The sequence below is a fragment of the Balaenoptera musculus genome, chromosome 3, assembly GCF_009873245.2.
Source record: "Balaenoptera musculus isolate JJ_BM4_2016_0621 chromosome 3, mBalMus1.pri.v3, whole genome shotgun sequence".
NCBI lineage: Eukaryota > Metazoa > Chordata > Mammalia > Artiodactyla > Balaenopteridae > Balaenoptera > Balaenoptera musculus.
The window spans coordinates 154,150,632-154,177,605 of record NC_045787.1 but is presented as its reverse complement, the minus strand read 5'-3'; the positions used below and the strand labels follow the sequence as shown (position 1 = coordinate 154,177,605).

Sequence of the window (26,974 nt, the reverse complement as noted above, 5' to 3'; positions counted from 1 at the left end):
GCCTCGGGCCTGCAGGATTGGCTGGCCCCTGGCGAGTGCAGCAGCTCAGGGGCCGACAGGCCTGGCTTGGACAGGCTGGCAGGGTGATAGGAGTGGGAGGGAGACTTGCTGGGGGACTGGCGTCGGCCACGGGGGCTCTTCACCACAGTGGTAATCGTCTCCTCTCTGTGGGGAGAGGACCGAGAGGAGATAGGCACAGAGACCCACAGCCTCACCCAGCGCCCTTGCCATCAGCACATTCGGGGGCTAGCGAGAGAGATCAGGTTAGCGTACAAGCAAGCAAGTGGTGAGATTGCATAAACTAACTCCTACACATGCGCTTGAGCCCGATCTCCAGATCCCCATCCAGAGAACCAAAGAAACAAAGCACAGAGTCTCATCTGGCCAACCTCAGGCTCTAGTGTACAGATCTCAAAATGAGAGTTGAGGCGTCAGGGGAGGCCCATGCTATATCACGCAGGTACCTCCAAACCCCAGAGTGGTTTGTAACGTCACGTGTCAATCCCCCTTCCTTGTTTACGGCTGTCTCATTTTGGAGACACCAGCCCTCCTTACAGAGCTAATGAAGGGGTGCAAGCCACACAGCCCTCCTTGTTGATCCCATCAGTGCTTTGTGCTTTGTAACATGGCAGGAGGGTGGTGGGGGTTAGAGGGGCTCTCAGAGGGCAGGTGTCTCAGTGATCCTTGGTTAGGGACAGGCTGGGCAGCTGATGCCACAGGTGCAGGAGGAATGTCAGAGTCTTGACCTGTGGCCTGTGCTCATGGCCTCTCGGTCTGGGGATGTGAGGCCCGGCAAGGACACCTGGCTCTAGGCATGGCTTGGCCGTCATGGGCTGTGTGACCTCAGACAAGTCTGCCTCCCTCCTGGGCTCCATTTCCCAAAACAGGAAGGGGATGGAAGGGGAAGAGGAGATAGAACTCAAGTCCATTTGCATGTGAGTGTGCATGGGGCGCTGGCCAGGGACCTTGCAGCAATTCTGGGGGATGGGTCTGACCCCCTTTCACAGGTGCAGACAAGGCCGAAAAGGGCTCGAAACTTGCCCAGAGCCAAGAGTCAGAAGCCCACCAGTCAGCCCAGGCCTTCCTATGCCAACCAGTACCCCTGACCTTGCCAGGTACTGAAGGTGAAATGAGTAATAGGCAGGGAGCAGGAACGCATTTAGTAACACACAGCTCTCCTGGGCCCCAGGACCTGCGTTTCCTCTCGGGCTCAGGCAGAGGGACCCGGCATGCACATGGTGACAACTCAGTGCTGTCACCAGCTGCCTGCAATGACTAGGACTTTGTCTGTCTCTTGTTCAGCTTTGCTTTTGTCTAACTCACAGCTCCATCCAGGAGCAGTTACTCCCAGGCATGGGCCCAGAGATGTGTGGCCACACCTTGGGGTACATAGCAAGTACAGATCCTGCCTCCTCTGGCCCTCACCTGGTAAAGGGGAAATGCCATGCCCCCTTAACTGTTGGGGAAGCTGAGGCGTGGAGACGTGGCCTACTCAGGGCCACAGGCCTGCCTTCCTGCTTCACACAAGGCTCAGTGGCACTAGGCTTGTCCCTGGGTCAGAGACTGCCCAAACCTGGGCAAGGCCCCATCTGCTGGCCTCACACTGCCTGATTTGCTGAGCCAAGACAGTGAGTCCAGTGGAACTGGACAGCTGGATCACTCCTCCTAAATGCACCCCCATGCTCGGCTCACTGCTGCCCCCACGAGGGCATGTAGGCACCCTGCTCTGAGGCCACTGGCACAGCACCTGGCTGCCAGGTGGCAGGGGTGTCTCTCCCGTTTCCTTCTGGTACCCCTTGGCTCCCCAGAGCCCCTCATTGTGCCGCAGGCGCAATGTGTGGAGCCCTTGGTGGGATGCTGCTTCAGGCAGTTGCCTCTCTCCATTCCTCAAGATGAAGGGGTACACTCTTCCTTGCAGGGTGAGGGTTGCTACCTCCCTAAGCCTGGAATAGACTGGACTTCAGGATGCCTTGGGAGTTACCTAGTCCAGCCTCCCATAAGCACGAGGACACCCTAATGCCTCCTCAGTGGGGCTGCCTGGCCCCATCTCTGCTCCTTCATTTTGTCTTCCGTAAAATGTAAATAACAATGCTCCCCTCGTACATGAAATGTAGAGGTGATCTGTGTAAAGCTCTGGCATGGTTGCATACCTCCAGGGATGGGACTTACTTCTGCCTCAGGCAGACCCATCTATTGTGAGGTGGCAATCGGCTTTGGGGGAGAAGGGAGAAAGTCACGGAAGGGTTAACCCAGGAGCTTATCAAGATGGGATTCTCCAGCAATATCACCACCTGCAGGCACCTACAGGAGGTCTTACGCCTATGCGGAATTAAGAGGTTTCCCCATCCTGGAGCCTCCCAGTCCCCTGGCTTTAGGAAATCATAGTCTTTCTTCCTCCTGGATTTTATAAGCTCTTCCACCCATCTACTTCACACATCTCCTACTGGAAGTCCTTCCAGATTATCCAGGTCAAAACCAATCCTGCCTGCCGTGGGTTCACCTAGCTCTGGACCTCTTGTATTATTTAATTATCAACGACATGCGTGGCTTTTCCTCAGCCTTGAAGGCACTGAAGGATGGAGAATGGGACAGTGGGTGTGGCACCGAGGAAATGAGGTCTCGGCTGGCTTGCAATTGCGAACCACCCTCAGCAAGCCTCCTCTCTTCCCTGAACCTCAGTGTGCCCGTCTTCCTAGTGTGAGGGCTGAGTTTGGAGACCCCTAAGGGCCCCAGAGCTGTGCTGTTCACTATGGTTATGCTATTTTAATTAAATTCAAATTGTTGAAAATCGAATACATTTAAAAATCCAGTTCTTCAGTCACACTCGACAAATAGCCACGTGCGGCTAGTAGCTGCTGTAGTGGGCTGTGTAAATATAGATTATTTCCATCATCACAGAAAGTTCCATTGGACAATGCCCTAGGGTATCCTAGGGTAGCATTCTGCCTCTAGTACACTGGGGGAAGCAGCTTTCAGTCCCTGCTTCCCCCTAACTGGTATGATTCTGGGTCCAAGCCCTGGGTGAGCCACTGTGACGTACACAGAGTAAGTCTACCCTGCTGAGGCAACGGGGCCATGAAAAGGGTACTTAGACCCTGGAAGAGACAGCTTTGAAGTGTGAAGGTAGCCAAGGGCCTAGGGGGAGGTGAATGCCCTGGGAGTATCTGCAAGGTGCTGGCAGTGTGCGTGGTGAACAAAGGCCATGTGGGCAAGCGGTCAGACAAGCAAGGGGCCAAGCTACACAGGCAAGCTCCAGGGAGGTTAGTGGGCATGCAGGGAGCACTGCAGTCAGAAGGAAGGTTAGGAACACGCCTGCACTTACATGATGACGGTTTTCTTGGGGACTTTAGTCTCCTGCTCAGTGACTACAAAGAAAACAGTTGGAATAGCGAGGGTTACAGATCAGCCGGTGTTTGGGGGCTGAGCTATCTGAGTGGCATGGCAGTGTAGTAACCTGCTCAGCTTAGGGCACTGGATCCAAACCCTGCCTGACTGTGTGCCCCTGGTAGGAAGGTCTCAGCTTAGAGTCCCAGGTCCCTCATCTTTGAAATGGAGGTGACAATGCCTGCCTTGAGTGGCTGGGGAACGAGGAGTTGTGATAACCGTGTGTCCCACGTGAGGGAAGACTCCCTCTTGAGGGGTTCTTGCAGGAGCTTCAAGGAGAGTAAGGGCTCTGTCTAGGCTGCCCACACAGAAATCCAAGCTTTTCCTTCAGCCCATGTGCCCAGGGAGCCCTGTGAATTTGTCAGGCCTGAAGTTCCACTTTTCATAGAAACCGAGGCCTAGAGAGGGAAAAGGAATGGCCTGTGGCTGATAGCCAAACCGGGACCGGGATGGTTGGTGCCTACGTCACAAAAAAAATCTAAAGACCAAAGGGCGTCTCTCCAGGGCAGAATGACTCCGGAGTCCTAGAGGTAGCACGTCTGAGTTCTGTGGCATGAGGCCACAGAAGTCCCTCTGGGAGTGACCTGAGGATGCCTGCGCAGGGTCCTGAGCTCTGAGGGAGCAGGGAAGCCTAGGTCCTCCCATGGGAGCACCCCACAGATTCAATTGTCTCTTGACTTCCCTAGCTTTCCTCCTCGCTGTAGCCAGCAGGATACGGCCTGTGGTTCCCATTTTGCTGACAGGGGGCCCGCGTCCCAGGGACAGGGCGGGACCCACTGGGGACCTGGCAGCAACTATTCCCCACCATCTCGAGCCCTCTTCCTCTGTAGCTTTTGGACAGGGTCAGGCTTGGCACAGACATGCCTCTCCCAGCCTTGCCCAGCTGGATAGCAGGCAACCCACCAGCTACCAGCACCCATACGTCTCAACAGTCCCTCTCGCCATCCTGTGGGGAAAATTGAGGGGGAGGCTCAGAAAAGTCAAGTGGCATGGCCTAGGGCACACAGCCTCCTAGTCCCTGGTCGATGGGATTTTCTGCCCTGTTGCAGTGCCACATAGAAAAAGAACTTCCCTTAGATGACTGTGAGTATTTTAACCTTGTCTCCAATTAGATGAACGTGAATTAAATGTACTAGCTGTGTCTGTATGGCACTCGGGAGCCACATTTACTGTGCATGTTTGTGTGTGTGCATATGTGTGTCCATGCTAATGTGTGTGTCTGCATGCACACGTGTGCGTGCCTGTATGTGCTTGTGCAAGCTGCCTCCTGCAGAGAGGCGAGTCCACTGGAAGAGAGAATGGGATCCAGCCAAAATATCCTGTGTGTTTAGACTTAGTTGGGCCCAGAGAGCACCAACTTGTTGTGGCCTGTAGGCCAAGCAGTGAGAGGAGAGATCCAGGGCTCCTTGCCTCATCCTCCCTGACAGGGGCCTCATTCTGTTGCTTTTGGGGGTGGTGGCTAGGGCACCCGTGGGCTGCTACATTCCTGGCACCTTTGTTCCTGACCTAACCTGCCACCAGATGGGCTCTGGGCTCCAGTGAGTACTGGCTGTGGAAGGGGTGCGGCTGTGCAAAGTGCGGCTCCTGGCCCTGCGCGGTTTCACAAGCGAAAGGGCAGCTCCCCACCCCACAGGGCCAGCCAGGGCCCGTTCTGGCTGCAGAACCACCGGGTTAATGATGAAGCGGCAGGATAGGGTTAGGAAGCAGGAGGCAGCGGGCTCCAATTCCAGGGTCTGTGAAGACTGGCCTCTCCTCATGCGGCACGAAGGCCATTTCCGACACAGGTGGGCCACCCCTCCTCCACACCCTGCGTCCACGGGACCTTGACAGAGACCCATCATGACAATGAAGTAAATAGCTCTGTAGGATGTGCTTGTCACCAGTTGAGAGGGTGTGCTGAGGTGCATGCTGAGCCCTGCTCTGCCCGACGTAAGATGCCACAGGGCAGGATAGAGGTGCCGGCAGATGCCACGGGGCCCTCCGATGGGAACCGGCTTGACCAGTGCCCTTTGGGGCTTGAGGAACAGGACCCCTGCCCACGAGGGAAGGAAGAGTCCCTAGAGGGCGTCAAAGGCCCCAAGGCTGAGTTCCTGGCACCAGGTGGCCGACTCTGTGAGGGTCCAGAGAGACAGCAGCCCCTGCACGTTGGGCCCTGGGAGGGATTGATCCGGTGGCTCAAGGCATCAGAGAAGCCAACTTTCAGGACTTGGGAGGACACATATCCCAGCCCATCCTACTGTGAGAGCGGCAGCTCCACCAGCTTTTTGGGTGCAGCTTCTGCTTGCATGCCCCCGAGGATGGGAGGCTCAGCATCTGTCCTGGCAGCCCCTTCCAGGTGAGGCAGTTCAGACTGGGAGAAACTCTCCCTGGGGCTGCTGCCTGCCCTGGGCCATCCCCGGGCTGGGCCCAGCTGGGATCCTGGAGCCAAGCGTGAGTGGAGGAGTGAGGCATCTTGCCACCCTTCACCTCCTGCCCTGGAGCACACTGCTCCCTAATGAGGCGCATTCTGCAGCCCAGACCCCTTGCAGCCTGGCCCAGGCCAGGCCAGGGAGGCCAAGCCACGGCATTCTGCCTTTTCCTCAGCCAGCCCCACCAAGTGTGGAAGGGTCAGGCCCCTGACACCTGTTCCCTCTCCCAGGAGCCAAACTGGGATCCAGCAGCCTGCTTCTGTGGAACCGTCCCTCCTACCATCCCTGCCACCCATCCTATAATACCCCTCTGACCACTGCCTGGCAGGCTGCTCAGGACCCAGGTCTGGCCTTTATATGCACTTGTTATTCCCCCAGGGATGGTGAGCAGGGCTTAGGGGCGCCCCCCCCACCCCCTCGGACTGCCCCTCCAGCCTTTCCCAGGCTCTGGGTTCACAGCCCACCCTCCTCCAGCCCACATACATGCTGCTCCAGTCAGGAACTGGCAACCAGTGCTTGCCCCTCAACCTCTGAATCCCCTCCTCCGTCCTTGCTTCCCCTCATCCAGGAAGTGTGCTCTGATTAGAGGCGCTAATGGTTTCACCCCACCTGGCGCTGCCCAGGCATATGGCGGGTCCAGCCCAGGCCGCGACTGGCAGCGGAAGCACTCACCTTCCACGGCAGCGAGCTGCCCCACGTGCTGCTGTTCTCGGGCCTGCAGCGCCGGGCCCTGCATGAACAGCTCCGCGCCGCCCCGTTTGGAGCCCAGCCGGTTCACCAACTGCAGGGCAGACAGCAGAGGCCCACTTAGAGCCCGTGGCTCCCCAAGGGGCCTGGGCAGTCTCTTTGAGGCTGTACAGGCCAGCTGTAGCATGGGGGGCCCACCATGGCTGTTCCTAGAGCTGCAGAGCCTGACCACAGGGAAAAGGGTACCAGGCGAGCCACTGTGTCCCCAGCACTGACCAGGAGCTTCCTGTGATGGTGGGGACACTCTCTGCTCTGTCCAGTGTAGTGGCCATGTGGGCTCTGAGTACTTGAAATAGAAATGAATCTTCACCTAGAGTTAACTTTAACTGATTTAAATTTAAGTCACTGTGTGTGGACAACAGTGACCGAAATGGACAGCACAGGTCCAGAGCTGACACGGGTCCATTTTTTCCCTGAAAGTTGCCATGGGGAGCAGGCACCACACTTCCCCCCTGAAGGCTGCCAGCAGCAGCAGTAGCTAGCAGCCAGGAAGAACCACAGCCAGCACACACCTCCCCCAGACCATTGCCGGTCCCCCCAGGCCACGAGGACTGAGGGGGCTCCACCCAGGGCCCGCCTCCTCGGTCCCTGTCTTCTCAACATGGGCAGTGGGTGACAGTGGCCTGGTGTCCTCTCTCTCATCATGGACAATGGGTGACAGTGGCCTGCTGTCCCCTCATCATGGGCAGTGGGTGACAGTGGCCTGGTGTCCCCTCGTCATGGATGGTGGGTGACAATGGTCTGGTTTCCCCTCTCTCATTGTGGTCAGGAATGGTGGTAACCAGGCAGGATCCCCAAGACAGGTCCCCTCAGCCCCCTCCCCCTGGGCCCACCCTCCTCACCTCACACTCATAGAGGCCCAGGTCCTCCTTGCCAGCTGCCCGGATCTCCAGCACCAGCAGACCGCTGCGGGGCTCACTCAGGGTCTGGTATTTGCCCCCAGGGGTCAGCAGGGCCCCATCCTTGTACCATCTAAAGCCAACCCCGGGGGTGGTCAGGTGGGGTCTCCCCAGGTCCCCCATGCTCAGGACCCTCCCCTCACCCACCCCGCAGATGCAGATGTCCTTACAGTGGACATCCCTTACATCCCTCTTGGATGCCACCCACCCAACATCCTCTGTCCTCGCTGCAGCTAGAGCTGTGTTCAGAACGTGCTGCAGCCCCATCGTGCCCACTTCTCATCGGAAAGGCTGAGTTTCTGTGTCCAGCCTACCCCAACCCAGCGAACAGGCTGCCCACCCTCATTTTTCAGGCAGGCAGGATGGCCCCAGGGCAGGCCCACCTGCCCACCTCCACCCTAGCCCCATGCTGCCTGGCCCACCTGATCTGAGGGTGTGGGACACCTTCGATGGTGCAGGTGATCTGGGCATCTTCTCCTTCCACAAAGGGCACTGCCCGGACCTTGTTCACAAACCGAGGTGGGACTGCAGGGTCCAGGGAATGTGGGGAGAGGGGAGAGAGAGAGAGATTGAGAGATGGAGAAAGAGACAGAGACACAGAGAGAAAGAGATAGACAGATAGAGAGAGACACAGAGACAGAGAGATGGAGACAGAGGAACAGAGATACAGGGAGACAAAAAGACAGAGAGAGACAGAGACAGATAGAAAGAGAGAGACACAGAAATGGATACAGAAATACAGAGAAAGAAACAAAAAAGAGATGGAGGCAGAGAGATGGACAGATAGAGACATAGAGATACAGAGAGAGACAGAGACAGAGAGAGACACCATGACGGAGCAGGACCCCACCCCCACCAGCGAGTCCCCCGACCTCAGTAAGACGTTCACACCCACCCCCTGCCAGCTCCATCCCCAGGCCCGTGCCCCCCCATGAGGGCTGATACCCTTCCAATGCCCAGAGGGTGGGGCCTGGGCACTCACACTCTGGCCTCCCCCCCAGGGCTCACCTTGCACCAAGATCTTGCCCAGGGTGCTGGCATTACCAGCAGCACTGGCTGCAAAGCACATGTACTGGCCAGAGTCGACACCAGTCAGGTTGTCCAGGATGAGGGCACACGAGCCATCAGGGTCTTCAATGAGGATGTGATGAGGTTCCACCTCCACTGGCTTCCCATCTGGAAGGGAGAGGAGGGCCGTCACAGAGGGAACCCCATCAGGGACAAGAGACCGGGCCCGCCTGGGGGTCACAGTCGCAGGGTTTGATGGAGGATGCTGCCCCTATAACACAAGAGCCAGTGTGGGTTCCCTGCCAGGGGCCTAGCAGGCCAAGCTGACCTGGAGCCCTGGATGGACACGTGGCGCACCGCCCCCCATCTACTTCCCCAGACCTCATTGGGCACAGTGTAGCCTCTTAAAGGCAGGATCTTAGCTGGAGGCAGGGGCCGGGCTGGGGGACCCAAACCCAAGGAGAGGACATCTCCTTCTGATAACCAGACCCTCAATCATCTCGCCAATGATTCTGCAACTGTCCAGCGGCCTCCAAGGTCCTGACCCCACCTAGTAGACATACTCGGACACCACCCATTTCTTTAATCACCCTCATCCAAATGCCCATCTAACATGTCCAGCTGTAACACATTTCTTTCCTGGGAGAGGGATGGTGAGATGTGCATCTTTCGCTACAAAGAATTCTTTCCTCCATAAATATGTAAAATTTCATAGATGAACACTTTCCAATAGCTCTGTACTTTCTGAACAAGGTTGTTTAAGTTATAACAGTTCATAAGCAGCATCTTGACTTCTGATTCACAGGGAACCTTAAGAAACAACTTAAAAATATATCCCCCCAAAGGCCTCCAGCTGCCACCTCATTTTTCTGTGTCCCTGTATGATAATTCCAGGAAAGAGTTGTTCTCACTCTCTGTCTCCAGGTGCTTCCCTTTCCATCCTTTCCCAAACCCACACCTCTTGGCTTTCACCTCGCACACAAAACAGCCCTTGGCAAGGCTACCGGTGACACTGTCAATCTGTGGTCAATTCTCAGTCTTCATCTTGCTGTCAGAAGACAGTTCTCCATGGACTGCTGGCATTCCTGCACAGTCAGATCCTCTGGGCAAAGACACCTACTGCCAGCACTGACACCCCAGGAGCCATCCAGGGCAGCAGAGACAAGCCCTCACCTTCCTTCCCTATGAGACATTTGCTTGTCTTCCAGGGCCATAAGTCACTTCTCGCTCTGGAGGAAAGGATGGGAAGATGTGCCAGTAGCCCCAGAAAAACTCGGCATCTCCTAAAACTTGGGGGTTCTCTCTTGTGGTAAAACCCACTGCATGAAGCTGACATCTGGTCCCTGGATGTGGAGATCAAGACATGGGCAGCCCATGCTGCTTTTGCTGTGAGAAACAGCCTTTGTCTCTGACCTGGGGTCTTGTGTCTTTTGTTTGTATCTGGCTGGCAGGCTGGCTTGCTGGCTTGCAAGCCAAGAAACATCTCAGACCCTTCACAGTTTCTGATCTGCAATTTTGGCAGCAAGGAAGGGATACCTCTCAGAGACACAGCATCCCAAAAGAGAAAGAAGGTGGCCCGTGGGCCAGTTAACAGAACATGAGGGAGGTCCATGGGAATCAGTGGTGAACATACTGACCACACTTCATGGTCAGCTGGGCAGGAAACAGCTATTTGCTGTGAATGGCGAGAAACTGGGCAGGTGGCTGCAATCTGAGCACTGAGAAGTGGGTTCAAAGACAGACACTTGGATAGTGCCTTGGTTGATGTACTCTTTCCTGGCAGCGGGGACATTGCTGGCTCAGCCTCAGGTCAGCCCCACTTCCCAACAAATATTAGAACCCATGCTGAGTCCCAGGAAGGTTCCATTCCCTTCTTACCCCAGTCACAGAAACACACACCTACACTGGGTGCAAAGAGAGAGCCATCACCAATCCTGATGGGCAGAATGCAGGCAGGAGCAGGGCTAGAACTCAGGGATGAGAGGCATGGGCACCAATCACGTGCAGGATTCCTTTAGAGTTAACAGTAAAGGATCTCAGTGTTTGCTGTGAACCCTGGCTCGGGACAACTCCCTGATATAGACAAACCTCTACGGGGAACCATCAATAGCTGGCACATGGGCTCGTGGCACCTGGATGGTGTCTCGAATGCTGGTGACACACTGGAGAAGGTGATCCAAAGAGATGTAAGTGCTTCCTGACAGGTGGCCCTGCCTCCTTGGAAAACTCACTCAGCCCTTATGGGAAGACCCAGAAAGAGGATGGGAGATGTTACCATGGCTCTGGGCCAGTGGAAACCCCTGCTAAGTGGACCCCATCCAAAAGGTCACCACCATGCAAGTCAAACCCCAGCCAGGCAAGGGGCACAGAGCCCCTCAGAACAATGTGATATGGTTTTTAAATCAAGGGGTCCCTGAAGCTAAAACAGATGGGATCAGTAGTGCCAATCTTGCTGTCCCGTTTAGGGCTTTGAGTGAGCCCAAAACACTGGATATTACTGAGCTATGGAAGTGTGTCTTGTTCCATCCCTGGCCCCTTCCTCCTCCTCCACCTTCACCTCTGTTTAAGAGAAAAATAATCAGAAGTGGGCCTTCGTCTCCCTGTGCCCAGAGGGACCAGAGGCCCTACATGCCCATCTGATATGCCAGGCACCTCAGGCAGGGGGAGAACTTAGATTTTGATGGCTCTGCTGGACACAGGCATCTGATTCCACTGATGGGATGTGAGCAAGGTCCCCAGAGAGCAGGAAAAGTAATGTCACCTTGGGGTCAAGTCAGGCTGCTGTGACTGTGGCTTCTACCTCTGGACCCTGATGTTTGCTGTTTGGAATTCCCTGCTCCACACAAGGGTGGGGACACCCTACACTTGGATAGGTGGCTATAGAGCACGTAACCAGTTCCAGCCCAGCAACCTATCCCTTCCCAAGATTGCCAACAGAACCCTAGGAGGAGAAGGGAAGTTACAGGCCTCCTGGGTGATGTGAAAGGAGCCAAGGTAACGAGAGAGGCCGAGTCCAAAATCAACAGCCAGAGAGAGTGGTGGCTGGCAGGAGATTGTCACCAGCCCAATCCAGTCACTGGTCCTGTGGCTCCAGCTGACTTGGACAGGGTGGCTGTAATAGGGTCTGCTGTGCAGGCTAACAGCTCCTGGTGGGAGTCCTGGGCATTGCAGCCACCTGCTTTTCCTTCCTGCTGGCATGCAAGGACCAAGACCAGAGGTCCCTGCATTCGCATGGGCATGATCTCTCATACACATCGCTGGTGCTCTCTGCTCCCTGCTGGCTGCCCCTGGGTGGGGGGAGGGGGGGGCGTGGTGGATCAGGACTTGGCCCTCTCCCCCGACACTCAAGCTTCCGCCAAATGAATGACATTTTGCTGACTGGTGAGTCTGATTTCTCCTGCCAGATGTTACTTTTCCTGGCAAAGGTTATGTGCTCACTGACCTTGAGATGTTGTGAACGCCCTGGCTATGTGGTTTGACACTTAACAGGCTATAGGCAGGTGGGTTGAAGACACCCTTCCTTGGGTCCATGAACCATGGAGGCAAAGTGAGGCCACTGAAAGGGGTCCCACCAGGGTTCCTGTGTGGAGCCGTTGCACTGCACGTGGCACTGAGCTCCAGTGCATGCCAGACAGGGGACTGCCAAGACAGAGGCTCTGAGGTGAGGGGGGTGCACATCACTTGGGGTGGACCCCCCCCATCTGGCAGATGGGTGCCTCTCAGGGCCATCTGTGGTGTTTCCAACTGTGATGCTGCTTTAGGTCGGTGAACCGCCAGCTCTGGCCACACCACATGGCTGTGTATGCTGCCTGGAACACCTGCAGTTTGAGAACCTGTGTCGTCTGTCACAGAAGCTGCCCAGCATGAATTGACCGTCTGACTGTCCCTTGCTTCCTCTACTCACTGGACACAGCTGTCCTCAGAGGGGTCAAAGCCTGCAAGCCGCTCACAGGGTAACGGTCAAGATGAAAGGGACAGTGGATTGTCTGGATACAGTTGGGAACCTGGGATCCCACTCTGACTGTTCCTGGGCATGGTGCATCCCTCGTTCCCCTCAGACGCAGCCCGGCGGGCACACTCTCCTGGGGGCAGCCCAGCTGAAAGGTGGCGGCTGAGAGGCTCATTCTTACTTCTAAATAACTTTTATGGAATGGCTTTGTCTCTCTGGACCCACCGTCACAGGTGAAAGTTTTGGGTGTGAGAAGGGGTGGCAGGGAAATGGAGCTGCACTACATATGGGTTCTGTGAGGCAGCTGGGAAGGGAGCTCCACAGATCCCAGGACCCCACAGATTCCAGAAGGATGATCCCCAGGCTGCTCCGGGGGACCAGCTGCTGCTCCACTGACTCTGGCCTGAAGCTCTGACAGTGGGACTGGGACGGCCCCTCTTTCACGTCCCAGGAAAATGCCCCTGCATGTCTTCTCCAGCCCCATTCTTAGCCATTCGTGGGTGAACAAATGTCCCAGCTGGTTGTGAACAAGCAGGACAGGAGGACTGACTTCCCTGGGACAGCTCCTCCAAAACCAGGACTGGACTTGGCTACTGGGACTGAACTAGGGATTCAGGATTTACCTGCCAGCCCGGAGGAGGAGACCTACCTGCCAGCCAGGTGAGGCCTAATTAAGAGTATCTTGGTTTACCTGGGAACCTGGACCACGCCAGATGGTCTATGCCACACTGTGATTTAGGGTGGGCGCTTTAGGCCGTACTGCATCAGCTTGACCTCAGAGGGGCCAGAGATTGAGGTCAGCCATGCAGGTAGTCAGCCTACGTGAATGCCCCAACAGAAACCCTGGACAACAAGGCTCAACAAGTGAGTGTCCCTGGTTGGCCACACTCCGTGTGACGGCACACATCTGTGCTGACAGAAACAGGCATGTCCACACAACTCCACTGGGGGGACATCTGGACCACACCTGGATCCCCAACTGGACCCCACCCCATGTGCCTCTTCCCTTTTACTGCAGTAAACCAGAACCCTGAGTGGAACGGCTCTGCTGAGTTCTGTGAGTCCTAGTGAATCACTGAACCTGAAGGTGGTTATGGGACCCCCAACCTTGCAGTTGGTGTCCAGTGAGAATGGTCTTGGGCTCCTGAACTCGGTGTTCCTGGGGACCCCCAAACTTTGCGGTTCCCATCACACACAGAGTCAGATCTGAGACCCACACGGCAGCCCTCAAGGCCCAGCATTCCCCAGCCTCATTCCCCACTACACCTGCCTCAGCGCCTCCCCCTCCCCTGTCCTCCTGGAGCCTCACTGCCTATTTGGAGTTCCTCCAACATGCCTGCATGATGGCCTACTCTCTGCCCTTCACTCTGCCTTCTTTCTATGGCTGGTCACAAATATTACGCATTTGTCTATGTGCTTGTCATCTGTCTCCTCCCCTAGAAGGTCAGCCTCCTTGGACAAGGTTGATCTGCCTGTTCACTGCACCTTCCCTGCACCTGGAATGGTACCTGGGCACTCAGCACAAACATGTCAAATGAGAGAGCTAATGAGTGAGATTCAGTGGTGGGCAGAGCCTCTGCGTCAGAAACACGATGCATAGCTAAGCAGCCTCCGCCTCTGCCCCACCTCATCCGCCTGTGCACGCTGGCCAGCCTGTCTTTGATTCAGGAGCAGGCAACTGGGACAGGAGGCCTGTCTCTTGTGTCCAGACCCCACCCTGGATCCCTGGCCCCCTGCCCAGCCTGATTCCCTCTGGGCAGCTCTTGCTTGTTGCAAGATCAGTATCCACTGGCCCCCAAAGGCCTACCTTTGTACCAGCTCACAATGGGCTTGGGTGTGCCCGTCACACGGCAGGCCAGTTTGACTGTCTCGCCCAGCTCAGCCGTGCAGTCGGCCAGCTCCTCTTCAAAATCCGGGGGGCCTGGGGATACATACGCAGGGCCTGGAGCACTTACCCGTCCCCTCAGGTGCACACCTGGCAGGGCCAGAGCCCCATGACCAAGGGTGTGGTTGCAACAGATACCTCCCCTTGTGAGCCTTTGTCCATAGTGCCACACTAGGGCCTGGATGGGCATTAGGGTGAGTGACACAGGTTGGCTGTATACTGGGGAGTAGTAGGGACTGTGGAAAAAGAGGGCATGTTGAAATGGGATCCTCTCTCCTGTTCTAAGCGAGGAAGCAAAACCAAGACTTCTGGGCCCTTCACATCCCTAACACAGTCTGGGCACCTGCCTTGTGCTGGAAAGCCCCGAGTGAACCTCAAGGCTCCCCTCAATTCTGGTCGGGGCCAGCCCTACACTCTGGCTAAGGGCTCCCGAGAGGCTGGGCTAACCAAGGGTAGAGTGAGTCACTTGCCCCAGAATCGAGCCCCTTCCCTTGTGCCTGCCCAGGTGGGGGCAGGGCGCCAGAGCTCAGGACCTGCCAACCTGGGTGCCCCCAAGCCAGACAGCCAGGCTGAAAGGTTCAGCCTCCCATCCAGCCTCGCCTCATGAGCCCAGGCACTCACGCCACACGGGCAGGGCCAGGCGCTGCTGGATGCCACAGATCTCCTTCACCCAGGAGTTCTTGGTGATGACCGTCCGCGCCTGCAGCAGGTACTTGCGTACTGAGTCCTCCCGCTCATGCCAAACCTCGAAGGCACGGTCATCGCCCTCCACCTTGTCGTTCAGGTCGATGTTGCTCAGCTGTGGGGGGAGGACGCAGGCTGACTGCCCAGATTCAGGCTGAGCCATGGTCACCCAGGACAGGGCTGCAGGACCGGCCACCAGCCTCCACCTGCCCGCACATCCTGCATGGCCTCCCTCTGCCCACCCAGGCTCCGCTGGCACCCTGCAAACCTTCATCATGTTCCGGAAGACGTAGCTGAAGGTGTCAGTGCGCGAGTCCCGCCTGGGCTTGCAGACCACCAGGTGGTGGCGGAACAGGAAGACATGCCGGTGGTGGCCCTTCCACGGCATCCGCGCACCCGGTGCCCCCTCCCACACAATGAAGTGGCCCTGGGAGAGCGGTGAGCCTGTGGTCAGCCAGGCCCAGCCTGGAGACCAGCCCTCCACAAGCCCTGGCCACCTGCCCAGGCCCTCCACTGCACCCGCAGCCCCAGACCTGGCGGATGGGCTCGCCGAGAGCCTCCAGGGTGCCCGGGTAGTTCTCCATGAGCGACACGTGCAGCTGGTTCTCGGCACGCTGCGGCAGGGCCGACACCACTGCGTAGGCCTGCTCTAGCAGTGCACAGTTCTGTCCATTCCGCGCCTTGTTGCGGATCAGCTCCTGGGGGAGACTGCGGGTCAGGGCGAGACCTGGGGTGGCTGGGCACGGGGGTGGCCCCGCAGCCCCTGGCCAGCCCTGCCTACCTTGAGGAGGGCCTGGTACTGCTGGACCCGCTCCACCGGCTGCTCCAGGAAGTGCTGCAGGGACGGCGGGGGTGGCTGCGAAGGATCTGCGGCTGACAGCACCTCCTCAGTGTATTTCTGTGGAAACCGCAGGGCTGGGTTCAGGGCAGGGGGGGCACAGCCTCCAGATGGCTTATGTCCCCAGAGCCCCAAAGCTGGTGGATCGGGGTCCCACACACAGACCCTCCTCCCCAGGTGGGCCCCACCGCTGCCCCAGGTGATGGCCAGCGTCGTTGTCTAACAGGTGAGCAGAGCTTGGGGTTGGGGGGGACCCTGCCCGCTTTTCTAAGCTAGGGGCCAGGGGGCCTGGGCAGGCTGAAGTGGGGCCTGAGCAGGGTCAGGGAAGATGATCCAAGAGCTGGAAGCCAGCTTCACGCCTGGTGAGTGGAGGCAGGGCTGACGGGCAGAGGGGCACCTTGTAGAACTCCTGCACGGCCATGCTGACCATCACCGACTCAGCCTGCACTCGGCCCACCAGGAACTCCAGATACTTCTCAAAGGCTGCCTGGTTCTTGATGAAGCACATGGCCACGTCATCATCCGTGTCGCAGCTATGCAGCTCCTGTGAGAAGCTGCCATGGAGGGGAACAGTGGTCAGGTGAGGGCTGACATCAGGACCCTCACCCACGACCCACAACCCAGCCCCAAACCCTCAGGTTTGGGAAGAAACAGGCTCCTGCCCAGGGCCGGGTTCCTGTGGATGACAGTGAGTCTTCTGGGCTGTGAGGGCCACGCATATGTGGTATTTCAGGGCGTGCATTTATGTGCAGGTGTGCAAGCACGTAAGGGAGTACGTGTCTGTGGGTGTACATGTATCCGTGTGTGTGCCATGTACATGTATGCCCACATGTGAAGGGCTGTGTGTGCATGTGCAGGTATGCACATGTACTTGTGTGTGCCCATGTACGTGTGTGCGCACATTTCTGGGGTATGTCTGTGTACTTGGGTTGCAGTGGGTAGGTGTGCCACAGGCACTTCTGGGGATAAGCCAGGTGCACGTGCCTGTGTGCCTGGGGACATGTGTGTCCTTGTACAGGTGTGTGGTGCACCAGTGGGTGAATCAAGTCATCAAAGGTTCTGTCTCTTCTCGACTCCTGCCCACTCTCCTGAAGTACAGCCCTGTCGGTACATGCATGTGCAAGTGTGAGCATCCACGTGTGTATCCACATGTGTGGTGTGTGTCCACGTGTGTGTAGGCATGTGTCTTGTGCAGGTATGACTTGTATGTGCACGCATGTGTCTACACATGTGAACGGTATGTCCAAGTGTGTGTCTAAGCATGTGCGTGTGCACATGCGTGTACACACAGACCGGGGAATAGCCTTGAGGCTCACCCTGCATGCCCACCTGCTGTGGAAGTGGCTGATGTCCTGCACATTTCGGAAGATGACTGCCTTCTGGCTGGCCACGGCCGTGGGCACGTGGGGGCAGCGGTCCAGGTACTGCATGTGGTGGTTCTGCAGGAACTGCAGCTTGCCCACAAAGGCCTGCTCCGAGCTCAGCAGCTCCCGGATGATGGAGCTGGGTGGGGAGACAGCCATGAGGGGAAGACCCAGGAGCTTAGCTGCTGAACTGGGCACTTCCAAGTCACGTGCATCCTGCCACCCTCTTTCAGAATGGGCCTGGAAAGCTGGTGGAGGGAGGGCACCCTCACACACCAGGCAGCCCCACCACACGAAGTTTCCAGGCAAGGTCCCGCCGGCTAGAGGCCAGCCCCAGGGGATTTGCGTGTAATTAGCATCTTGGAGTCCCCCCACAGGAACCCAACTTCCCACAGCTCCTGCCTGGTGGTCCCTCACCTCAGCCTCGTCTTGTACTCATCCTCCGATACAGCCTCCCCGGGGAACTCAGGGGCCTCAGCTGGCCCCCACTCAGGTGACAGCTGTTGAGAGACAAGAGAGGGTCATAGACAGCCTGAGCACTAGCCTGTCCTTCCAGGGCGAGGCTCCCACCTTCATGGGGAAGCGGGGTACAACCCCAGGACCACCCTTCCAGCCATCCAGGTACCTTGAGCCGCCTGTCCAGGTAGGCAGGAGACACCCAGCCTTGCCGAGAGAGGCTGGACTTGGTGGGTTTGGTACGCACAAGCCAGCGCAGCGGGTGCGCCGAGTCCAGCACCTCCACATACTGGCCCTCCCGCAGCAAGATGGCATCCTGCTCAGCCCCCAGGGGCAGGTAGTCAGCCGTGACCACATAGATGTCAAAGATCTGGGGGGGAAGTCACTGAGTCAGACCCGGAGAGGGGCCAGTGGGCCTCCCAAGGCCCCAGGCTACAAGGCCTCTGGAATTAAGTGGAAAAGAAGCAGCCATCCTGAGATTCCATGAAGTTCTAGAACAGGCCCAACCCATCTCTACTGATGGAAATCCTACCGGGAGTGCCAGGTGGCCCACCCCAAGGGGACAGGGAGGAACCTCTGGGGTGCTGGGGGTGTCCTGGGTCACAGTGGTGATATTGGCCACTCAGGTGTGTGCCCCACACCTCCTCTGCCCCAGCTCCCCCGGCCCCCTACACCAACTCCACCTTCACCCTGCCCCCGACACTCTCATACCCCCTTGCCCACCCTGCCCCACCCCTCCCCTGCCCATGCACCTCTCCCCGGGAGTCTCCATCCTCGGACTCTGAGGATGACTCCTGGACGCTGGAAGAGGGGCGTGACCGGCCATGCCGGGGGGACGCGGACGGCGTCTTGGACTCCTCATCGCTGTCACCTCCAGGCACCTGCAGTGTGGCTGGGGGACACAGGGCACATGATGCCTTCGAAGGGCCTGACCCCCATGCCGCCCTCCCATGGGTCTACAGGGCATTCATGTGAGGAGGGGCCCCAGTCCTGGGGGCTCAGTCATGGCCACCCCTGGACCTCACTCCATCACCAGCTACCCTTACCCTGTGTGATCTTGGCTGACACCATCTCTGTGATCTGCGAAGTGAGCTTCTTCAGGAACTCCTCAGTGCCCACCTCGGCCAAGGACAGGTGGCCACAGGCCTCTGCTGCCGGGAGCTCTCCTGGGGGCCAGACCCTAGCTCAGCCAGCCGTGTGCTCCACAGATGTGCCCAAACACCCGCCTCCAGGCCCATCCTGGGCTTGGGGGTCAGAGGAGCCAAGGGACGCACAGACTTGGGCCAGAGCTGCCAGAAGCAGGGAAGGCCGACCACGACTAGGGGTCTCTTTGGCTCAAGGGCAACTGAGCCAAGGTGTGACTTAGGGGACCACAAACTCAGGGATGACAGTGGGGGCAGCAGGTGGCTGTGGGGAGAGCAGGCAGTCAGGGGAGAGCAGGTAGCCAGCATGGTTGCAAGGCGGTGGGCAGGGGCAGCTAAGGGCAGAGCTGGGTAAATGGTCAGGCTGGGGTTGGAGCTTGGAGCTGTGGGGTCCCCAGTGGGGTTTGTGCCACCTCCATTCCTGTTGGCCACTTGGCCGCTGGTCTGGGAAGGGGCTCAGAAGGGACAGAGATCACAAGGAGCTCAGCCAGGAAGTATAATACGAGGGCAGGTTCTGGACACTGAAGGCAGGGGGCAGGACCCCCAAATTGTGGCCCGAGGGCTGGGGGGCCAGACCCCTGGCAGCTGTGGTTTGATGGCTTCAGGTTGACCTGGATGGAAGTGGGATCCTTTGCAGGTGTGAGGGGCTGGGAGGAGTTGCTGGGGTTAAGGGGGAATGAGGGCGGCTTGGGATGGGGGCAGCACAGGGAAGGCAGGGATGGGTAAATTAACAAAGCAGGTCAGTGGAGAAGTGATCCCAAAGGTGGGCAATGGGTACGTGGGGTGCACAGCTCCCTCCTCTCAACTTCCGTGCAGACTCAGTATTCTCCATAAAACAATTTTTTAAAGATGCCAAGGTGCTGGGGCCCTGTGCAGGTGGCCAGGAAGTGGCTGGACATGTCAGGGGGCAGGCACACTTAGAGACTGGGAGTAGGGGGACCCAGCTTGGGGGCAGGGGGAGAACCCCAGACAAAGTGGGGGCCCTGCCGGCAGCATAGCCAGCACCCGCCTCCCCGAGCTGCCCTCACGCCAGCCCTGACTCAGCAGCTGCCTGCTCTTAGGCATCCGTACAGCCCCCTGGACATGAGCTCTAAGCCAAGGGCTGGCCCAGCCCAGGGGCCCCCGCGAGCTTCCACATCCTCGAGGGTCAGAAATGGCCCAGAGACCAACCAAAGCTCAGAATTAGGCCCATAAGAGGGCAGGGAGGCCCAGCCCAGGGCGAGGCAAGCAGGTGTTCCTAGGGCCACACGGTCTGGAGGAGCCTCACGGTCCTGGGGCCTGCCAGCTGGGCAGCCTCCTCCACACCTCCTGTCCCCCACCCCGCACAGATGTGTGCCCACCCAGCCCGTACCTTTCCTCTGCCCAGCGAGGTCAGTGAAACCTGAAGGTTCCGACATCTGTTCGGAAACAGCTTGGATCCTAAAGGGGGAGGAGGTATCCTGAAGGTGCCTGACAGAAAAGAGGGTCTGGGGGCAGTGGGCCTGGATGCCACAGGGCCCTGGGGAAGTCCTCTCTTTACAATGGGGACCCAAGCCACATGGCCCAAGAGGGGCAGAGCTGGGCTGGGATCTGTGATGGGGCTCCCTCCCCAGCAGCAGCACTGCCCCCCCCCCAGGGCCAGGACCCCACTCTCCCAGGACCTGCACTCCCAGGACCCCACTCTCCCAGGACCTCACTCCTGGCCCCTCTGGCTCTTGAGCAGCCCCTCACTCACCCCTGCAGGAAGGTGGAGATGAGGGCCTCCTTCACCCTGGCCTGCTCCTCCGCTGCCCCAGTCTCCTTAGGTACTGTCAGGAGAACAGGGTGAGCGACCAGGCTGACACCTCATACCCTTGGGCTCTGATTCTGATCGGGACCCCTGCCAGGGATGCCTGGACCACCCCCCAGGGGGCCTTGGCCCTGTCATCTGGAGCCCCGAGGAAGACTGTGCCCGGTGTCCCAACTTGGCCCACGGTCATCCCACCACTGGTAGGGACGGGAATGGGGTCTGCACTTGACTCACCCGCCCTGGGAAGAGCTGAGAGGGACCCAGGAAGAAACCACTCAGGGCGGCAGGGTGTTTCTAGGAGGGTCTCAGCTAGCTGAGCGGAGCCCACAGGGTCGGGGGTGGGAGCTGGCCCATGAGCTCTGAGGCTGCACACTACCCACACTGCCCCTCTCCCACTCCTGGCTGGGTCACCCATGCCCACTCACAGCCAGAGACGTGCAAGCTTGCGGAACAGAGGGCCTGGCCAGCAGTGTTTGTGGCGATGCAGGTGTAGGTGCCCTGGTGCTGTCGGTCCACATCCAGAAGGACCAGGTTGTGCTGCTGGGCAGAGCTGGCCACTGTGTAGCCCGGCGTGTGGCGGCCGATCCACAGCACACCCTGCTCAGCCTCCTCCCGCAGCCAATGCACAACTGGGGGTGGGTCTCCTGCAGGCAGGAGTATATGGTGGACAGTCTCCCCACACCAGGAGGGCAGCTCTGGGAGGCAGGGGTCACCTCTGAGCCTCCCTAGGAGGGTCCTGAGTGGGGGCAAGGAGGGGACCTCCCTGGGGGCTCTCCTGAGTGGGACAGGGAGGCAGGACATCTCACCTTCAACCTTCACTGAGAAGGTGATGCTGGAGCCCTTCTTCACCTTCTTGGAGGTGAACTTCTCCAGGAATCGGGGTGGCACCAGCTGTTGGTGTACATCTGGAGAGACATGGGGCGGCTGGTGGTAAACAATCACCAATGCAGAGCCCCAGTTCCACGTGGTCGTCCCCCTCACGCATCCTCACTGAACCTGTTCCCAGTGCCCACCCCACCCTCCCTCCCTCTTCCCTCTGGGGTCGGCTCACCGAATGCTGGCTTCTCTTCTGGTTCACTGGGGCCTGAAGAAAGCACAGAAGTCAGATCTACAGCACCAAGGTGCCCCCTCCCCTGAGTGGGCCTGCCTAGCAGGGTGTGGGTCCCAAGGGTGGCCCCGCCCACTCCTACACACAGCACCTTTCCTAAAGCTGGCCATGCAGACATGGAATTCACACTCAGTCCCCACGGACCAGATGGAATGTTACCCATGTCCGCCCAGGAGTCTGGGGCGTTGCTCTGAAACCAACTCGGGGATGCTTGAGCTCAAAACACCACACTGAAGCAATGCCGCAGGCAGTGTTGGGTCCCTAGACCAGGGCAGATTTGGCAAGACTTGGAATCACCTTGTAGTGCTCAGAACTTTGGAAAATAAGGAAGTTCAGACCTCTACTCCCCAAATTACTACCTGCCTCTTCCTCTGCAGTCTACGGAGGGCCCCATGTTTGCCTGGGCCTACTCCACCAGCTAGCTATCCTGCCTGCTGGTCAGTTTTCATGGGCCCCACGCCCTCTAAGGACCCATGTTCTCTGGGAGCCAGCTTCTGGACACCTGTGACTTCCGCACACAGGGGCAGTGACCACTGGGCCCTAGCTCCCAGGCTTGCCACAGCATGGTTTATAGGTGGACATCAACCTGGGTGTGGACACCAAGCTCTGCTGCATCCCTGAGCACCCACCTCGGACCAGCAGCCGAGCAGACGAGTAAGCAGCACCCACGGTGTTGCTGATGTAGGCTGAGTACTGGCCAGCATCCTCGCTGGTGACCGAGACAATCTCCAGGGTGTGCAGTGTCTTCCTGTCCGTCATGCAGATGTGTGCAGATGCAGTCAGGGGCTGCCCATCTTTGAACCAGTACAGTCGAGGCGTGGGGTAGCCTGGGGCCGCAGGGGGAGTGGTTAGCACCGGGCCACAGCCCAGTGGGCACCATGCCCTCCACAGGCCCTCAGAGACCCCTGGGTGATCTAACCCTAACCCTAACCCTCCCTCTGGTGGGAGGCAGCTCCTTGCCCTTCATCCCTCTCCCCCTTACCTTTCACCTTGAGCTGGAACTTGGCCAGACCTGTGCCGGGGGCCACCTGGAGATCTTTCAGGTCCTCCACGACCTGCGGCAGCTGCCCCTCCTCTGAGGTAGACTCCGTGCCCTCCTGCTCCCGGCTGGCAGGGAGAACAAAGAAGGGGCAGATGCGAGATGGACCAGTGAGGGGTCCAGGACAGGAGGGGACCAGGGTCAAGTGTGGATGGCTTCTGAGGTCTCCTCTTTCCTGGACAGAGACTGCTGTGGCCTGGTTGAAGGCTCCAGGATTTGGATTCTGTCAGTCCAAGCCAGCATTGCCACCCCCCACAAAGGGCCAAGGACCACCCCTGCATGGCCCTCTACCTGGACAGGTAGCCTCGGGCGCTGAAATAGGACGAGGTTTCCGTGGCCTCCGCAGCAGTGTCGTAGTCAGTGCTGGTCACTGAGGATGAAGGGTGGAGCTGAAGTGAGGCCTGCACCCCATCTGCCCGGGGAACAGGTCCCACCCCAGAGGCTACCTGATTCTCACTGCACAGCCATTCCTGGGAGCCACTCACACTTCTGAGTCAGAAGACATGGGGGACACAGCTATCCTGTGGCCCCTCCTTGTCCCCAGGCTGTTACCAGCCCATGTTTCCAGGCCTATAACTAACTACAAGACCCAACACATTATAAATACTGGGATTCATAAATAGGAGACAGTGGCAACAACAGCATCTTCCAGTTCCAGCCAACTAAGGAACAAGGATAACACAGGCCTCAAAACCAACAGCAGGGACTTCAACTTCTAGCCACAATGGAGAAGAGGGGCTGGATTTATCATCTGCTAAGGTCTGAATGTTGTGTCCCCCCAAAATTCATATGCTGAAGTCCTAACCCCCAACATGACGGTGTTTGAAGATGGGATCTTTCTGAGGTGATCAGGCTTAGATGAGGTCATGAGGGTGGAGCCTCATGAATGGGATTAGTGCCCTTATAAGAAGAGACCCCTTGCCCCTTCCCCCGTGTGAGAACACAGTGAGAGGATGGCCATCTGCAACTCAGAAGAGGGCTCTCACCAGCACCCAACCATGCTGGCACCCTGATTTCAGACTTCCAGTCTCCACAACTTTAAGCAATAAATTTCTGTTATTTAAGCTGCACAGTCTATGGTACTTTGTTATAACAGCCTGAACTAAGACACTGGCCCCCTGAAACAACCAAAGGAAAACAAACACAATACACAAAACAATGGTTATGATGTTGTGATTTATAATAAGAAATATATGTTTGGTCTTCCTCCTGTTCCTGACTCAGAGCTCCTAAACCCTTGGAATTTCCTAAGTGAGGAGAGGCACAGAGGTGGGGTTTTTTTATGTTAATGAAGTGATTTTCCAAAAGCCCCTAAGGATGGGGGCTGGTTGCCAGGGTAACCAACCATGTGACTAGAAGGTTGGGATCCCCTGACGTCCATGGAGGGGAGAGGGGCTGGAGATTGAGTTCAATCCTAGGAATAAACCTACCTAAGGAGGCAAAAGACCTGTACACCGAAAACTATAAGATGCTGATAAAGAAATCAAAGATGACACAAACAGATGGAGAGATATACCATGTTCTTGGACTGGAAGAATCAATATTGTCAAAATAACTATACTACCCAAAGCAATCTACATATTCAATGCAACCCCTGTCAAATTATCAATGGCATTTTTCACAGTAGAACAAAAAATTTTACAACTTGTATGGAAACACAAAAGACCTTGAATAGCAAATGCAATCTTGAGAAAGAAAAAAAAAAACGGAGCGGGAGGAATCGGGCTGCTGACTTCAGACTATACTACAGGGCTACGGTAGTCAAGACAGTATGGTACTAGTGCAAACACAGAAATATAGATCAATGGTAGAGGAGAGAAAGCCCAGAGATAAACCCATGCACCTATGGTCAACTAATCTATGACAAAGGAGGCCAGAATATACAATGGAGAAAAGACAGCCTCTTCAATAAATGGTGCTGGGAAAACTGGGCAGCTACACGTAAAAGAGTGAAATTAGAACACTCCATAACACCATACACAAAAATAAACTCAAAATGGATTAAAGACCTAAATGTAAGGCCAGACACTATCAAACTCTCAGAGGACAACATAGGCAGAACACTCTATGATATAAATCACAGCAAGATCTTTTTCAACCCACCTCCTAGAGTAACGAAAATAAAAACAAAAATAAACAAATGGGACCTAATTAAACTTAAAAGCTTTTGCACAGCAAAGGAAACCATAAACAAGACGGAAAGACAACACTCAGAATGGGAGAAAATATTTGCAAATGAAGCAACTGACAAAGGATTAATCCCCAAAATATACAAACAGCTCATGCAGCTCCATATCAAAAAGACAAACAACCCAATCAAAAAATGGGCAGAAGACCTAAATAGACATTTCACCAAAGAAGACATACAGATGGCCAAGAGGCACATGAAAAGATGCTCAACATCACTAGTCATTAGAGAAATGCAAATCAAAACTACAATGAGGTATCACCTCATACCTGTCAGAATGGCCTGCATCACAAAATCTATAAACAATAAATGCTGGAGAGGGTGTGGAGAAAAGGGAACCCTCCTACACTTTTGGTGGGAATGTAAATTGATACAGCCACTATGGAGAACAGTATGGAGGTTCCTTAAAAAACTAAAAATAGAACTACCTTGTGACCCAGCAATCCCACTACTGGGCATATACCCTGAGAAAACCATAATTCAAAAAGACACATGCACCCCAATGTTCATTGCAGCACTATTTACAATAGCCAGGACATGGAAACAACTTAAATGTCCATCAACAGAGGAGTGGATAAAGAAGATGTGGTACATATGCACAATGGAATATTACTCAGCCATAAACAGGAACGATATTAGGTCATTTGTAGAGACGTGGATGGACCTAGAGACTGTCATACAGAGTGAAGTAAGCCAGAAAGAGAAAAACAAATATCGTATATAACGCATATATGTGGAATCTGAAAAAACTGTATAGACGATCTTATTTACAAAGCAGAAATAGAGACACAGACATAGAGAACAAACCTATGGATACCAAGGGGGAAAGGGAGGGTGGGATGAATTGGGAGATTGGGATTGACATATACACGCTATTGATACTATATATAAAATAGATAACTAAAGAGAACCTACTGCACAGCACAGGGAACTCTACTCAATGCTCTGTGGTGACCTAAATGGGAAGGAAACCCAAAAAAGAGGGGATATGTGTATATGTATAGCTGATTCACTTTGCTGTACAGTAGAAACTAACACAACACTGTAAAGCAACTATACTCCAATAAAAAGATTTTTTTAAATCACCAATGGTCAATGATTTAATCAGTTGTGCCTGTGTAATGAAGTCTCCATAAAATCCCAAAAGGATAGGGTTCAGAGAGCTTCCCGGCTGGTAAACACATGGACACTGGGGGAGAATGGCATGCTTGGCCCTGCCCCTTCCCACGTGCCTTGCCTATACGTCTCTTCCATCTGGCTGCTCCTGAGTTATACCCTTTTATAATAAAGCACTGATCTAGTAAGTGAAATGTTTCTCTGAGTTCTGTGAGCCACTTTAGCAAATTATTAAAACCCAAGGAAGGGGGTCATTGGAACCTCTAATTTATAGCATGTTGGCCAGAAGCACAGGTGACAACCTGGACTTGCAGCTGATATCTGAAGTGGTGGGGGAGGCAGCCTTGTGGGACTGAGCCCTTAACCTATGGGATCTGATGCTATTTCCAGGTGGATGGTGTCAGAATTGAGTTGAACTGTAGGGCACTCGGCTGGTGTCTCAGAGAATTTCTTTCTGTGGGAAAAAAACCCCCACACACATTGGAATTGGGTACAGAATCATCAGAATGGTTAAGATGAATGAAGGAGAGTGATGTATTAGAGATAGGAAACAACGGTGAGCCCTATAATTGCCCCAGCTTCCTGACTTAAGTTTACAGGAAAAGGAAACTGAGGCAGAGCCAGGCAGACCCTGAGTTGAGGAGACAGCTGATGTCCTGAGGGATAAAGGCAGCCTGTGCCCATGGAACAGAAAACCAGAGAAAAGAAAGCTGCACAGAGAGAGGGCCCTCTCCCTCGAGGATGCCACAGAACACTGATTGGCACATGCACACAGGAAAGAGCCATCTGAAAGCACTAGAGGAAGTAGTACCAGAGGAGCATGAGGGCTGGAATAATGTCTGTTTACAGTCAGATTAGAAACTTTCATAATTCACAGGGCATCAGGTTGAGTACTCAGGAACACTCTCACTTCAGCAGATGAAGATGATCAGCTTTGGACTGAGCACTGCCTTGGCCCCACATGAAAAAATCACACAAGCCAGACCCAAAA

At 56.0% G+C, this 26,974-nt stretch overlaps 1 protein-coding gene across 1 annotated transcript in view; it reads right to left on the bottom strand.

Moving 5' to 3' along the window:
* Positions 1-26,974, bottom strand: part of LOC118892570 (obscurin-like) — a gene marked incomplete at its 5' end in the record, with an annotated part of 122,302 nt that overhangs the window by 16,858 nt on the left and 78,470 nt on the right. The window contains 23 exons of the mRNA XM_036847318.1: positions 6,465-6,573; positions 7,382-7,511; positions 7,861-7,963; positions 8,447-8,614; positions 14,203-14,316; positions 14,902-15,079; positions 15,233-15,391; positions 15,498-15,662; positions 15,746-15,862; positions 16,200-16,356; positions 17,132-17,305; positions 17,584-17,666; positions 17,792-17,992; positions 18,375-18,514; positions 18,669-18,788; positions 20,116-20,183; positions 20,479-20,551; positions 20,958-21,176; positions 21,339-21,437; positions 21,584-21,616; positions 22,270-22,467; positions 22,623-22,747; positions 22,971-23,049. Of these exons, the coding sequence (XP_036703213.1) occupies positions 6,465-6,573; positions 7,382-7,511; positions 7,861-7,963; positions 8,447-8,614; positions 14,203-14,316; positions 14,902-15,079; positions 15,233-15,391; positions 15,498-15,662; positions 15,746-15,862; positions 16,200-16,356; positions 17,132-17,305; positions 17,584-17,666; positions 17,792-17,992; positions 18,375-18,514; positions 18,669-18,788; positions 20,116-20,183; positions 20,479-20,551; positions 20,958-21,176; positions 21,339-21,437; positions 21,584-21,616; positions 22,270-22,467; positions 22,623-22,747; positions 22,971-23,049 (3,012 nt within the window). The remainder of the gene's footprint in view (positions 1-6,464; positions 6,574-7,381; positions 7,512-7,860; positions 7,964-8,446; positions 8,615-14,202; positions 14,317-14,901; positions 15,080-15,232; positions 15,392-15,497; positions 15,663-15,745; positions 15,863-16,199; positions 16,357-17,131; positions 17,306-17,583; positions 17,667-17,791; positions 17,993-18,374; positions 18,515-18,668; positions 18,789-20,115; positions 20,184-20,478; positions 20,552-20,957; positions 21,177-21,338; positions 21,438-21,583; positions 21,617-22,269; positions 22,468-22,622; positions 22,748-22,970; positions 23,050-26,974) is intronic.